Source organism: Chinchilla lanigera, unplaced genomic scaffold, assembly GCF_000276665.1.
Source record: "Chinchilla lanigera isolate Chin_1 unplaced genomic scaffold, ChiLan1.0 scaffold00026, whole genome shotgun sequence".
Taxonomy (NCBI): domain Eukaryota; kingdom Metazoa; phylum Chordata; class Mammalia; order Rodentia; family Chinchillidae; genus Chinchilla; species Chinchilla lanigera.
The window spans coordinates 19,246,778-19,260,520 of record NW_004955427.1 but is presented as its reverse complement, the minus strand read 5'-3'; the positions used below and the strand labels follow the sequence as shown (position 1 = coordinate 19,260,520).

At 45.6% G+C, this 13,743-nt stretch overlaps 1 protein-coding gene across 2 annotated transcripts in view; it reads left to right on the top strand.

Moving 5' to 3' along the window:
* The window catches only part of Cd80 (CD80 molecule), a 36,751-nt gene that overhangs the window by 13,481 nt on the left and 9,527 nt on the right, over positions 1-13,743 (top strand). For both annotated transcript variants that reach the window (XM_005386449.2, XM_013515216.1), the window contains exons 2-3: positions 501-839; positions 10,879-11,193. In XM_005386449.2, the coding sequence (XP_005386506.1) occupies positions 755-839; positions 10,879-11,193 (400 nt within the window). In that variant the 5' untranslated portion in view covers positions 501-754. The remainder of the gene's footprint in view (positions 1-500; positions 840-10,878; positions 11,194-13,743) is intronic.

The following is a 13,743-nucleotide window of genomic DNA, read 5'->3' as shown; positions in this document are numbered from 1 at the left end:
TCCCCTCCCTTTTTACTGGTAAACTTCTTTGTTTCTTTGACACCCTCTACCCTACTTCGTACCCTGTTTGACCTGAGGTATTTAAGAATCGAGGCCCTGGTTTTCCTGGGTTGTATATACTGAGAAAGTTTTCAAAACTTAACGACTGCTTTGGACAAATACACCCTTGCTGTGCTGCTCTGTGTCCTTGGTGTGTCCCCAAGAGGGTCTGAGTTTTCCTGGGGAGGCTCACTCTCATGAGGGTCCTTGGGGTCTCTGCACTCCCACCCGAATTTACCATTTCATGGGTGACCATTTCACGGAAGAGCCGCACTTGGTTCTCAGAAAAGCCGAGGTGATTGGTACGGTCACTTCCTCGCTTTTCCTTCTCGTGCCCTGCTTGCAAGGTCATTCAAGTTAGGAGCCCTGACTCATGTTAGGTGACTAGTGAGAGAGTTTTTCTGGCCATCGTAGGCAGACCTTCCTTCTGGGGTGACTTACATTTCTTTTTCCTTTTTCAGATTGTAAAAAAATAAATCTACAACCTTTGGAGACCCAGGAACACTCTCCAACTTGTCCTCGGCGTGTTTTGAAACCAGCACCGGAGAGTCTCCTGTGTGGAGTGATTGAATTGTCTTCTGCTTCTGCCTCGAGCGTTTCACCCAGGCATCTGGGCTGCCCCGTGTGGGCTCCTTTCGTGTTCCCAGGAGGCACCCGAGCCCCCCTTGGCTCTAAGTTATCGGCTTCCCTTTTCTGTCCTAAACATCTGCCGACCATGGGTCACACACGGAGGCAGGGAACACCTGGCCTCATGCTCTCTCGGCTGCTGGTGTTAGCTGGCCTTTTGTACTTGGCTTCAGGTAAGCAACTTTCAGGAAACTTCCTGGGACCTCGGTCTAAGAGAAAGGTGGTGCTGCTCTTTTCTGTGCGATCATCTGTCACCTTGTGAACCGGAAAGACCTGTGCTAGGGTTCTCAGCACAGTTTAAGACTAAGAAAAATGTGGTCTAGAGAGGTTGAAGGACCCACCGAGGGTCAGACAGCAAGTCCGTAGCCAGATTACCCCAAGAACCCAGACCTTCATGGAAGGGGTAAGGGCAGTGTTATTTTAACAAAACCAGGAAGGCTAGTTTAGAGGTGTGGCCTTGTCTGTGAACGCTAGAAGTTCTTGGTGTGCTGTGATGCGCCAGAGATCTTTGTTGGCCTTGCGATCTGCTTTCTCTGTCTCTCTGATTGCACAATGATGAGACCATCATTTGCAAGTGGAGGAGGTGGGGAATACCTGAGGAACATGAGACGTTTAACGTTAAATCTCTTAATATTTATTATTATGCCTTAGAGCCTGATGCCCTTTGTCAACACTGGTATCTAACATTAAGTGGTATCAGATGTAGCACAAATTTTTTAGTTATTTTCAATTGACTACATAAGTATTTCCTGTGTGTCCAGCAGAGTGCTTTGACTTCTAGGGGCTTTTATTCTAGCTCAGGTGGTCTTAAAGGTGTTGGATTTGGGGAAATGTCAAGAAAGGTAGGACTCCACCCCACTGGCAGGATAAGATTTATTTTCATTTTTTAAAGTGAGAAAAACATATCTGCTTTCTATGTAGCTGTTTCCATCCTGGTTGCTCAAAAATAAAGAGGAGGGCAGGATGGGTGTCAAGCTTCACATAGTTAACAGATCCTATGTTAAAGTTGCTCACTTCAAAGCTGCCCAGATTATGAAAATGTGAGGAGGGGAGGCAGAAGGGAAGGAAGAACATGCAGATCACCTGAAGTGGTGGTACTTTTAAGTGTTTTGTTCTTGCTGAGGAATTCAGGACTAGACTAAAGGAAGACAACAGCACCAGAGGAACTTTGGAATGCAGCTTTATCACTCTAATGGGCTAGTGGGAATCTCAGTTCCAAATCACCAGCCCCGTTTTGAGGTTACCAGTCACTTGTATAGTTTTTCAGAAGGAAGTACAAAAAGGCAGATAACATAATGTTCTATACTTGGTTACACATGTCTTTGTCGTTAATTGCTAGGCAGAATTTACTCTTACAGAAACTAATATGGTTACTATCATATAACATGGGGGAAGAGTCAATCATTATCTGAGACCGGGCAGAGGTATCTTTGAGGTGAAAACTCTCTGGGACTCCAAAGTAAGCAAAATACCATTATCTGGCTAAGCTGCCCTTACCTTGCAGCTGGCTCCTGGAGCATCAGGCACGTTAAGTTTTGTGCCTTTCTAATTATGAGAACCAGCTGTGCTTTCCAGTCTCATCCTTGAATAGTGTTAGAAATATTCCAGTGTTAGAAAGATAAGATTTAAAATTTTCTTTACATTTAAAATAGCCTCGGGGCTGTACTTTTATACTTTTGTACTTAGCTCAGCGGCACAGCGCCTGCCTGGCAAGCAAGCGCAAGGTTGTGAGTTCAATTCCCGGTACCGGGAAAAAAAAAATTCAAAAAAATAAAATAGCCTCTATGTTCTGAGTTGTAAAACCTGCTATTTTAGCATCGTCAGAACCAAGAGAAGCAGAGCTCAAGTTTCTCAGTTTTCACATCAGTTTTTATATTTGACAGTTTTATGACAATCCCAGTAGTTACAAAAGTACACTTTTCTTCTGGGAAGTGGGAAAGCCTCTCAAAGTGAAGTGTTACAAGGAAATCGAATATTGAGGATAAACCCAGAAATGGAGGGGCACTACAGAAGAGAAGGAAAGCATTAAACAAATTAAATGAAGATTTTATAATTGTACCAGGAAAATTAGAGTCAGAGGTAAGCAGAAGGGGAGGCTCATGCTGCTAAGGAAGGTGTCAAAGAAAGCCCCGTGTTCTACAGCTACACCCAGAGATTACTGTTGCTGAGTCAACAGAGCACTTGTAAGTTTCTTAGGCCCAAACATCTACCTGTGCCAGGTGGGCCACAAAAGCTGAGCTCAGAATTTTTGCCCTCAAGGAGGTTTGCATATGTCAGTCGGGAAAAGCGACATTAACCCACATAAAACAAGCAGAGGGCGATGAGTGTGGGGTCTCTGACTGTAGGAGCCCAGGGTCTGGGAAAAGAGGGACCCGGGCAGCAGAGCAGCCAGAGCAGACTTGATGGATGGAGGTGGGTGGGTGATAGACAGAGGTTTATGGGCTATGTCCCCGCCAGGACAACAGCCTAAGGTGAAGGCTTTTGGGGAGAGTGTTTATTCTTTTGTTTAATCATTGGATTCAACAAGCATTGAGTATGTCCTATACACAGGACATTTTTCTTGGTCTTGGGGACAGACTGCGCAAAATGGACATAGCTCTTGCTTTCATGGAACTTGTGGTTGTTGGGAGGAAGGAGAAAAGAAATCTAATAATCGCTGCAGTGACAATGTGACCAACGCAGAGATGAGCGCTTTGAAGGCAAGGAACCGTGCTGCCAGGGGAACTGCTGTCTTCTCCGCTGGAGGAGCAACAGTGAGGTGGGGGCTGGGAGGGAGGTGGCCCAGTGCGCCCAGGTCTTGCAGCCCTCTAAGAGCCTGAGTTGTATTCAAGAGCCCTGGAGGAATTCTAGGAGGGGAGTGGCCTGCTCTATTCCAGAGCTGTGCATGCTGCAACTGCATACCAATCACCTGGGAGTTTTGTTGAAATGCAGTTTCTAGCACAGGGGATTTTTTAGAGAAGTGAAACTATTTTGCATAATACTATAATGCTGGATATAAGTCATTATACATTTTTCAGACTCGTAGAGTGGACACCACCAAAAGTGAACCCTGAACTCTGGACTTTGGGTAATAATGATGTCAGCACAGGCTCACGGATGGAGATAAATCCCCCCACCTGTGCAGAATGTCGAAGGGAGGGAAGGCCATGAACCTCTCCGGACAGTGTCCATGGGAATCCTTTCTACTTTCCACCCAGTTTTGATAGGAACCCAAAACTGCTCCCAAAAGCAAAACCCACTTTCAATTTTAAAAAAGTTTTAAATGTTCTTTCAGCTTAGAGGGATCTGGGATGGGGCTGAGGTTCTGGATCTCTAAGAACTCAGCGGATACTGATGGTACTGGGCCACACATCTGTAGTCTGAGAAATGAGTTTGTAAATGACATTTAAAAAAAAACCCTATTGTGCAAGACCTATCAGGAGACTGTTTCAGCAGCTGACCGTTTCCGATGATGGCTTCGGTGCATTTGTAGAGTCCGAGGGAACTGGATGGGTTGAGATGGGTAAGACAGAAGTGCCAAGGCTTTGGTGTGAGCTGTCTGCGGACTGTCGAAGGTGAGACTAGGGGAGCATAATGGAGCAGGAGTGTGGAGGGCCTTGTTGAAGGCCAAGGCGTGAGCCTCACTGGGCCTTCGTTTCCTGCCCTGGTCTGGAAACTACACCACAGAAGCTATGTCCCCCTCGGCTCCTCCTCAGCCATTGATGCCCACAGCAGTTGGGTCTTTCTGCATGGAGAGGGACCCAGTCAGGCTCGTGTCCACCTCCAGGCTGTCTCCAGAGGTGGAAACTTCTGAGAGTGGGCTCCAGAAACTGGCCGCTCTGTGGCAGTGGCGTAGGGGGGCAGCCTTTCCTGCAGAGACGGGCTTCTTCAAGGTCAGCTCCAACACGTGCAGGAGTGGGCTAGCAGTGCAGGGAAAGCACTCACCTGGAAGCCCAGGCATTGGGAACACTGGGCAAGCTAAAGACAGCACCCCTACTAATGGGACACCCCACACCCCAGAATGTCAGAATGCTTCTGGCCAACACATCCCTTGGGCAATGGCTTTGACCATCACAACCCTGAAAACAACTGTTCAAGTCCACGAGGACTTTTAGGATGTAAATACTACTTAGAGAAAGGAGAAAGGAAAAAAAAAAAAGCAAGGATCAGATTTGGAGAGAAATCAAAGCAATGTAAAAATTGTGCCAATCTTCAGTTGCCAGCTGCCAGGTGCACCTTGTCTTCCTTGAGCTGCTGGCACACAGGCCACGGTGCTATGCCCGCATTTTCATAGGCCCCAAAAGCAACCTTGTACCCACTACTCACTCCCCATGCCCCCTCACCTCATCTCCTGGGAACCGTGAAGGTACTTTCTGTCTCGGAACTTGCTTATCTGGGTATTTTTTGTAAATGGCGTCACACACTACATGGAGTTTAGTGTCTGGAGTGTTAACGTTACATCTTCAAAGTTTTTCCCTGTAGTGGCATAGCAGGATCTCGGCTATCAGAACCTCATTCATTTCTATAGCTAACAATATTCCATTACAGACTGAGTTTGTGAGCAGCTCAGTGCTTGTCTAGAGTGAATGGTCTAGGTTTTGGCCCATAGCTTCCTCTCTCGACGGGTTAGCAGTCAGGATTTGATCGTTCAGGGCAAGAAGGTGGCAAAGGGACCGAGGAAGGCAAGTGCTGGGAGCTCACACTGTTGAGTGTCCCCAGCATGCCGCGCAGGCAGTTCACACACCCTCAGTAGGAAAGCTCAGCAGAGCTGCCTTCTACTTCTGCCTTCTCTCCTCCCCTCCTCTCGCAGCCTCTGTCCCTGACTGTCACTGCGTACAAGTGGCTCAGGCACCCCATGCTATGGGTGGGAACTCAGCTCAGAGCATGGGTCCAGCAGGTACCATGGCTCCTTCCTGGGTGTGGTTCAACAATGTGGGCTACTGTACCAGGGAGAACGGCACAGTGTCACGCAGTGAACGAAGCACCGTGCAGCTGGTGCTCTGTGCTCACTGGGATAATCAGGTGAAGCAGGGAAGGCATTACGCCCCTCTTTGCAGAAATGGTGCCTGACGCCCAAAGAAATGATCAGCTTGTTCAAGGTTATGACTCAAATCCACAGCGATGGAGCCAGACCTCATCTCTCAACACCTAGCCATGTATCCAGCTAGTATTTAACTAAGTACTTCCTCGACCAGGCCTTGCTCTAGACACTGAAAATATGGCAGTGGACCAAACAAGCAAATCCCTGCCCCGTAGGAAATTACATATTATATATAATTATATATTATATATAATATGTATTATATTACATATTATTATATAATTGTATAAATTACATATTATATAATTATATAATACATAACATATATAATATGTAATACTGATATATATATCAGTATTCACCCCACACATAAATAGGTACCTGCTGGACACAAGCTTGAGGCAAGGAATCAGGGCTCAAGAGGAAGGATTAGTGGAATCAGACAGGAGGATATGGTTTAGGGGCAGTCCGAGGAGGCTTCTGGGACCAGGGACACGGGCCCAGCCCTCAGCCAGCTGTGAGGACATCTAAAGTAGGCGCCGCCAGCTCTATAGTCCCAGGGACTGTGAGGAGTTTTACATGCAGACTCTCTCTTGAATCCTCACGCACGCTCTGGTGGCACTGCAATGCTCGTTTGTAAAATGGCTTGAACATAATAAGCTCAGAAATTCTGCGAGGTTTAGGCCGAGGTTTCAGTCACCTGACTTCCCTCCAGAGTCACTGACGAAGACCAGAGCCCCCAGGAGCGTCCGAACTGTTTTTCCATTACTCTGCATATAGCAGGGTCCCTGAGATGGGAGCCGGGTTCCTGTGGGAATTTCCAAATTGCCCGAGAGATTTTTGGTTCCTCTTTTGAGTCTGGTTCTTCCTCAGCAGCAGTGTCTGGTGACAGGAGGAGCTCAGATGGGAATGTCGAGCAGCTCATTGATGGTGTGCCATGACCTTTAGAGCGACTCCCACGCTTCCCCTCAGATGGCTGGACAAAAACTCCTTGGGAAACGCTATCGAAATCAGATGGCTCCACTTGCAGTTATGATTTCTCTTTTGCTCATGTCGTTACATCTCAAAAGCAGATTTGCCTTGGGTGGGAACAAGCAATGTGCGGAGAGGAGCCTCTGATGAGTGGACTGCTGTGTGCCACGGTGTCTGTTTGGCCCATAGCAAGACCAGTTCACTATATCAAGTGACCCTGGAGTGAGAGAAAAAGAAAGTAGAGGTAGGAGTTGGGGCAGGCAGATGGGAAGAGAAAAAAGGAAACTCTTACAGAAGTCCTGCCTGGGACGTTTCTATTTATATCATCTAATTGAATTTAATTCAGAGGGATCTTGAGGAATAGGCATCGTAGCCATTTTAGAGATGAGGAAACAAATTAATCAGCAAGTTCCTGGGCTGGGACTAGAGCCCACCCCACCAGACCAGCTGACATAGTCCATTTTGTCTCCCTTGTGTCCCTAAGAGTAACCAGGTTGTAGCTTGACTTTTAGCTATTATAGCTCCACTCCAGAATATGCTCCTTCTGTGTTTATCTTTTCATTTGTTCTCCCTTTCAGTTACATCCCTTAAAGCAGGGCCCGGTGGTGTTTGGTGTCATTGCTTGAAGCGGTGCCTAGGACCGGGCTGGCCTAGCCCTCACTGCTATGCAAATACTTGTGATCCTAACACCCTCTTCTTAACACCCTCTTCTTTTTATTTAATTTTAAAAATTAAAAAAACGAACAAAACAACAATGAAGACAAAATCAAAACAATACAAAAAACAACAAAAACGATACATGACCTCAAAACAAAATGATAGGAATTAACAATGATTGCTACATTACATACTGTTATCTTCAACGAAGTTGCTCAGTCCACCAGACATAAGAGTGTAAGATTAGGGCTGGGGATATAGCTCAGCGGCACAAATGCCTGCCTGGCAAGCACAAGGTCCTGAGTTCAATTCCCGGTACCAAAAAAAAAAAAAGAATGTAAGATTGATCAAACAATCAAAGATAGTAACAAGGGCCGGGGGTATAGTTCAGTGGTACAAGTGCCTGCCTGGCAAACTCCAGGTCCTGAGTTAGATTCCCGGTACCAAAGAAAAAAACAACAACAAAGACAGTAACAAGTAATAATAATAATAATAATTAAAAAATTGGAAATGATGCAGAGCTTCACCATACAAGATGGTAGTTCAACAATGGTTCTTATACTGCGTATTGTTTTCAGATCAGTCATGCTGATTACCAAATTCAAGCATGCAAAATTGGTCAAGAAAAAAGAAAACTTTAAGCATTGACTGTTCCTTTCAATAAACCACAGATATCAGCAATACATTTATTCCAGCTATCCTTATATATGCATATAAATTTTGTTTTTCATTAAAAAAACCGAAGATAACAAAAACAAATACATAAACAAAACAGCCTAGAGAACAATAAAAATGATACAGAATTTCAAAACATTAACACCATCTTCTTAACATGGCCAGTCTGACAGAGGCCTGAGACTGGCTGGTGGGGGAAATGTGCTAGTGCCTCATGGTCCTGCCTTCCAAGAAAAGCCACAGGCAAGGGAGGCAGCTTGACAGCTCCAGGCAGGGGCAGCTAGTCAGGAGGGCTTGGGCCTCAGAGGGACGTTGCTTTTAGGTCCTACACAGTGTGGGAAGAGTGACCAGACCTTCAGAACCAAAAATCACAGATATAGTCTGGAAAGGAGTTGTGTGCTGCTGGTGAGTGCGGGAAGCTAACATGGAGATGGTGTTGGGATGCGGAGATGTTAGTATTTCCAGGACCTAGTGATGAGAGAATGGGCAGGCTGAGTAAAATGGAATACTCAGCAAATCCAGGCTGCTGAGTAACTGTGGATCTCCAGAGCCAGGAGGTAAAGACAGGATAGAGGAGCCACTTCGGGTCGCTGATAACCTTAGAAAAAGTGCAGAGGTGTAACCGCGGCCTGGTCTGGTGGAGGTGAGAAGAGTCATTGCCGCCTGAAGCTGTAGAGTGAACCCAGGACTGAAAAGAAAAAAATTCTTTCTCAAAGCAAAAGAGCGCTATGGCAGGGCCGGGAGGGGCAGGGCAATGATGGCTCTTTTATTGTGGAACTGCAGCCTAGAACTGGGGAGAACAGAAAACAAAAACAGCATGGCCCTAAGAGCCTGGGCCAGAAAGAAACAGATGTGTAAACTGGGGAAGTTGCCTTGGCTTAGCGCCTTCACCTGTAAGACAAAGCCACCAGAATGCACGCTCTTGGAAGTCCCTTGCTTCTCAGGCGCGTGACCAGGAACAGACAGGAAGGAGCCTCAGCAAGGGTGTTTTCTACCCACAGTACCAGAGTTTCTAGAAAATGGGACGGCACTGTTCCAGGAAGCAATGTTACTCTGCCTATAACGAGTACATTTTGAAATAGATAATGCAAGTAGGGTTGCTCCTCATTACTGAAGTAGTTATGCTCTGTGAAGATGCTCACTCAGTGAGTATTGAACCTTTGCTCCCGGGGCCATGCAGACAGGCTCCTGTGAGCTTCCAGGAACAGCTTCATTATCACTGAGAGCTCATAGCCCTGGTTCATACGTGATTCTGCTGAGGGACAGTGTTGAGGAATAGTGCTAATTCTTCAACACTGGCTGTGTGGTCGACGACTCAGAACTGAAGGAAGCTTATCCAACACGTATTTTTCTCTCTAAGGCACAGCAGTCTTGTGAGATGGATCCACGGATAATGAGGACTGATTATATCGCCTGATTAACATATGGCCCTCTGTTTTCTTCTTGCTGTTTTCCATCTTCCTTTTCCGTTCTTCCCCCAAAGGCACAACCTGCCCTTTCCAGCTTCCTGAGCCTCTCAGTTACTTCCTCCGTGAAGTCGTATAATGCGAGAGGGACTCATGAAAGGTCACCTGTTCCCTTCCACAGAGTGACACTGAAGACAAAGCAGGGTGTGGCAGACGCTGTGCAGTGACACAGCTAGCCTACATACGGCTTCTAGCCAGACGGAGGACTGGACCCTCCCCCACTGCTCCTCCGGGATCCTGATCAGGGCTGACTTCCATCTAGGCTGGTGTTCTGTTATGTGAAACAGTAGAAAGTAGCAGGACTGAGGATTCCCTGGTTTCAGAGACGGCTCCTATGCATCCTTACTCCTGCAGGCCACTGCAGAAGCCCTCAGAAAAAGTACAGGTCAGGTTACGGGGTACCGTAGTGATTTTAAACTAAGTTCATTTTTGCCCAATTTATTTACTTTTCTAAACAGTGCATTTTGAAAAACATTCAAAAGCTTGGGTGGTACAACATCTACAGAAAACGGGATGGCAGTTCCTCTAGAAACTAAAAATAAAGCTGCGTATGGTAGCCCATGCCTGTGATCCCAACACTCTAGGAGCCTGAGGCAGGAGGATCACAAATTCGAGCCCAGCCTGGGTAACTTAGTGACTTAGTGAGACCCTGTCTCAAAATTTAAAAACAAAGGGAGGGGGTTGGGGATGTAGCACAGTGTGAAGGCCTTGGGCCGGATTCCTGGTACAGCAAACAAGCAAACAAAACCCTAAAAATAGAACTGCCATATGACCCAGCAAGTCTGGGGCTCCACATCCAGAGGAATTGAAATCAGGTTCTTGAAGAGGTATTTGCACACTCATATTCACAGCAGCTGCATACACACCAAATAGCAAAGTCAGGAAGAGCCCAAATGTCCATCAGCAGAGGAGTGGGTCGGCCCAGGGAGACACTGCTCATTTCTTTTATTGTTATGTCACCTTTTTCTTTCTTTAAAAAGGAAGAAAATCATGTCACGTGATAAAATATCATGATAAGTGAAATGAACCCATTACAAAAAGATAGTCTATCATACTACTTATAGCAGGTATCTGAAGTAGCTAAATTCATAGGAAAAATAGTGCACGGGTAGCCACCAGGGACTGGGGGGAAGGGAGAAAGGGAGCCGTCCCGTGGAACAGAGTTTGGCATCTGCAAGGTCTGGAAATCCGTTTCCCAACAATGTGAATACATTTAACGCCACTTAAAATGGCCAAGATGGTAAATTTTATGTTATGTGGTTTGTATAACCACACAAATAATAAAGGGGGGAAAAAAATCAAGCCGGATTCTCTCATCACGCTTCGGCCCTAGGCACAACACCCCATGTCCTGTGGCTGCCTGCGCCTGCGGGAATCTATATTTAATAAAAACGAGCTCTTGTTCTGTTTGCCTCTCCTCAGGCAGGCAGGTGACCAAGGCAGTGAGAGAAGCGGTGACGCTGTCCTGTGAGTACAACATCTCCGTGACTGAGCTGGACAGAGCTCGAGTTTACTGGCAAAAAGATAAAGAAATGGTGCTGAGCATCGTAGCTGGGAGGATAGACGTGTGGAGTGAGTACAAAAACAGGACCATCCTGGACATCGCTAATAAGCTTTCCCTGGTGATCCTGACCCTGCGCCTGTCAGACAGAGGCACGTACTCCTGCGTCGTCCAAAAACCTGAGAAGGGGATGTTCAAACTGCACCACCTGTCTTCAGTCACGCTCGCCATCAAAGGTGGGTGGGATTTTCTGGTTGCCTCAAGGCTGCTCCATTCTGAACACCCTCAAAAGATGCTCTGTTGATTTCAGTGGACATTTTACCGAAGAGGAATGTGTCTCCCTTCATTTCTTAGGGTTGAGGCTCCAGTTTTTCAGTAAGCCCTAACTGATTCCTTAAGGTGGAAATATCTGTTAATGTGCATTTCTTAGACATTGACAGTGCAAATTCGTGACCATCATCCTGGTACTGAAGGACCTGGGATGCCTTCTGAGTGAGAAGGAGGACGTCTTTGATTTGGTGTAGCTGTACCACTCATGGCACTTGAGCCCGTGAAAGCACTTTGGAAATATTGAAGAGCAAGGCAGGCATACATATTTTTCAAGTAGTATTTGAATATCTATAGCTCTTTTACTATTATATTCTAATATTTGTATGTGGCTGTTTACTTCTTGCATATTTGAAGCTCTCACCTAAAATCTCCTGCAAAATTAGCTGTTAGAGAATTGGAGGAACGAGTCATACCTGTCACAAGGAAAAAGACAAATTCCCAAATCACAGCCCTGTTCCTACATCAGTGGTGAAGGGCAGGCCTTTCTCAGCTGGGACAGGCAGCAGGCATTCTTAACAAAGGCAGGTGACAGTCCCAGAGCTGATGGCTGGAGCCTGGAGCCCTTGCTGAGGAATGGTAGTCTTGGGCCATTTTCTCACCCCTGAAAGCCAACGTGCTGCTTCTTCCTGGGCACTTGAGGTTTTAATGAAAACAACCTTATACTTAGTAAAACCTAATGATCCGTCTTTGAAATAAATAATTTCGGCAGATTCATAGTGAATCCCATGCTGTTTTTCCTTGCTTTAGTCATCAGCAATGAATCTTATGGTCGCAGATCACAGGAAAGCTTGCAGGTACACCAGAGTACGTGGAACTCTTTCCCCTTGCTGTCTGTATTCTCGGCTCGTGGTCAGAGCAGATTTATTATAGGATGGCATGACTTACATGCTAAGAAGCCATCCTTTTCCAAAATTCTGACCATGTCAGATGAGCAACATGAAAGTGGTTAAACTGGCCCAAGATCACAAAGAATAACTGGGTTTATGAGCTCTCCCAGCCCCACACTTCTGAGTAGAAGGCTAAGCCCGAGGCACCTAAGTATGGGGAATCAAATCCCCACGTTCACTCTGAGAAGTGAAGATTTTAAGCCAAAGAGTAAATGAGGAAGAGGTTATGGGAGGTTTCTTTTTTGTTTTATAAGTTTTATCATTTCCCTCCTATGCTTTATAGGTTTTTATACCTCACTGGGGGGTCAAATATACGCACGAAAGAGTGCCCCAGCTGTCTTGGAGAAGGGCTAGGAAGTCCCCTCTGTTTCAGCCACATCAGAGGAGCAAGCCGTAAAGGTTAGCGGTTGAGACTACAGGCTCAGGATATCACAGCTGGACAGGTTTATCTGGTAAAAGCCTACTTTGTCAGAAGCAAGGGGATGCTAAACATTTAAGGTAGTAGTTACTGCAGGTCTAGGGAAAGAAGGACAGGACAGGTGAGACCCCAGGGTAGAACTACGGAAGTTCCTGTCGGTGTTCCTGTTCTCAGGAACACTTTGGATGACTCCCAAAGGGCTCATTACAGTTTACTAAATAAATACATACACTACAAGAGAACCACTGAGCACTTCAAAAAGCAGGAAGAAAGGAAGGAAAGGAGAAGAAGACATTCTCTGATGTCAAAAAACCCGAGTGCAAATCCCAGTTCTGCCATTTAACAGCTATGACTTTTCTCAGCCTCAATTTGATTACTTATAAAACAAGTTGTTTTAGGTTAAATCCTATGAAATTAAAGATAATCAACATTTTCAGTGGTGCACACTTACAATCCCCGATATCAGGGAGGCTGAGGCAGGAAGATCTCAAGTTAAAGACAAGCCTGGGCAATTTAGACCCAAAATAAAAATAAAAAAGGCTGGGTATGTAGCTCAGTGGTAGAGCGCCCCTGGATCTAGTCCCTACCACCAAAACCAAACAAAAACAAAAACCCCTAGATAGTTTGCCTTTTTATTTTTTAAAAGACAACATCACACTACATTGCCCTTGAGCTCACTTGGGCTCAAGTGATTCTCCTGCGTCGGCCGATAGACATGCGCCATTGTACCCAGCTTAATATCTGACCTTTTTAAAAATCTAAATCCCACCTCATAGGGTTATTGTAAAGATGGAATAAGGGGGCTGGGGATTTAGCTCAGTGGCACAGTGCCTGCCTAGCAAGCGCAAGGTCGTGAGTTCAATTCCTGGTACTGGAAAAACAAGATAAAACAAAACAAAAAAAAGTAAAGAGGGAATAAGATAATGTCACGACTAAAAAGAGCCCATAAATGTTATTTTTCTCTTCACCTCTTAAAATCACAAGTGCTGTGTTAGTACTTATTCACATGAACCTACTTTTCCTTTCTCTAAATGCCCTCTAATCTCAATGAAAAGTGAAAAATTGATATAATCAATTCAAATCAAAGTCTTTAGATTATATATAACTATTAATAATTTATGTGGAATTGCAAATTAACCTTACTTTATTAT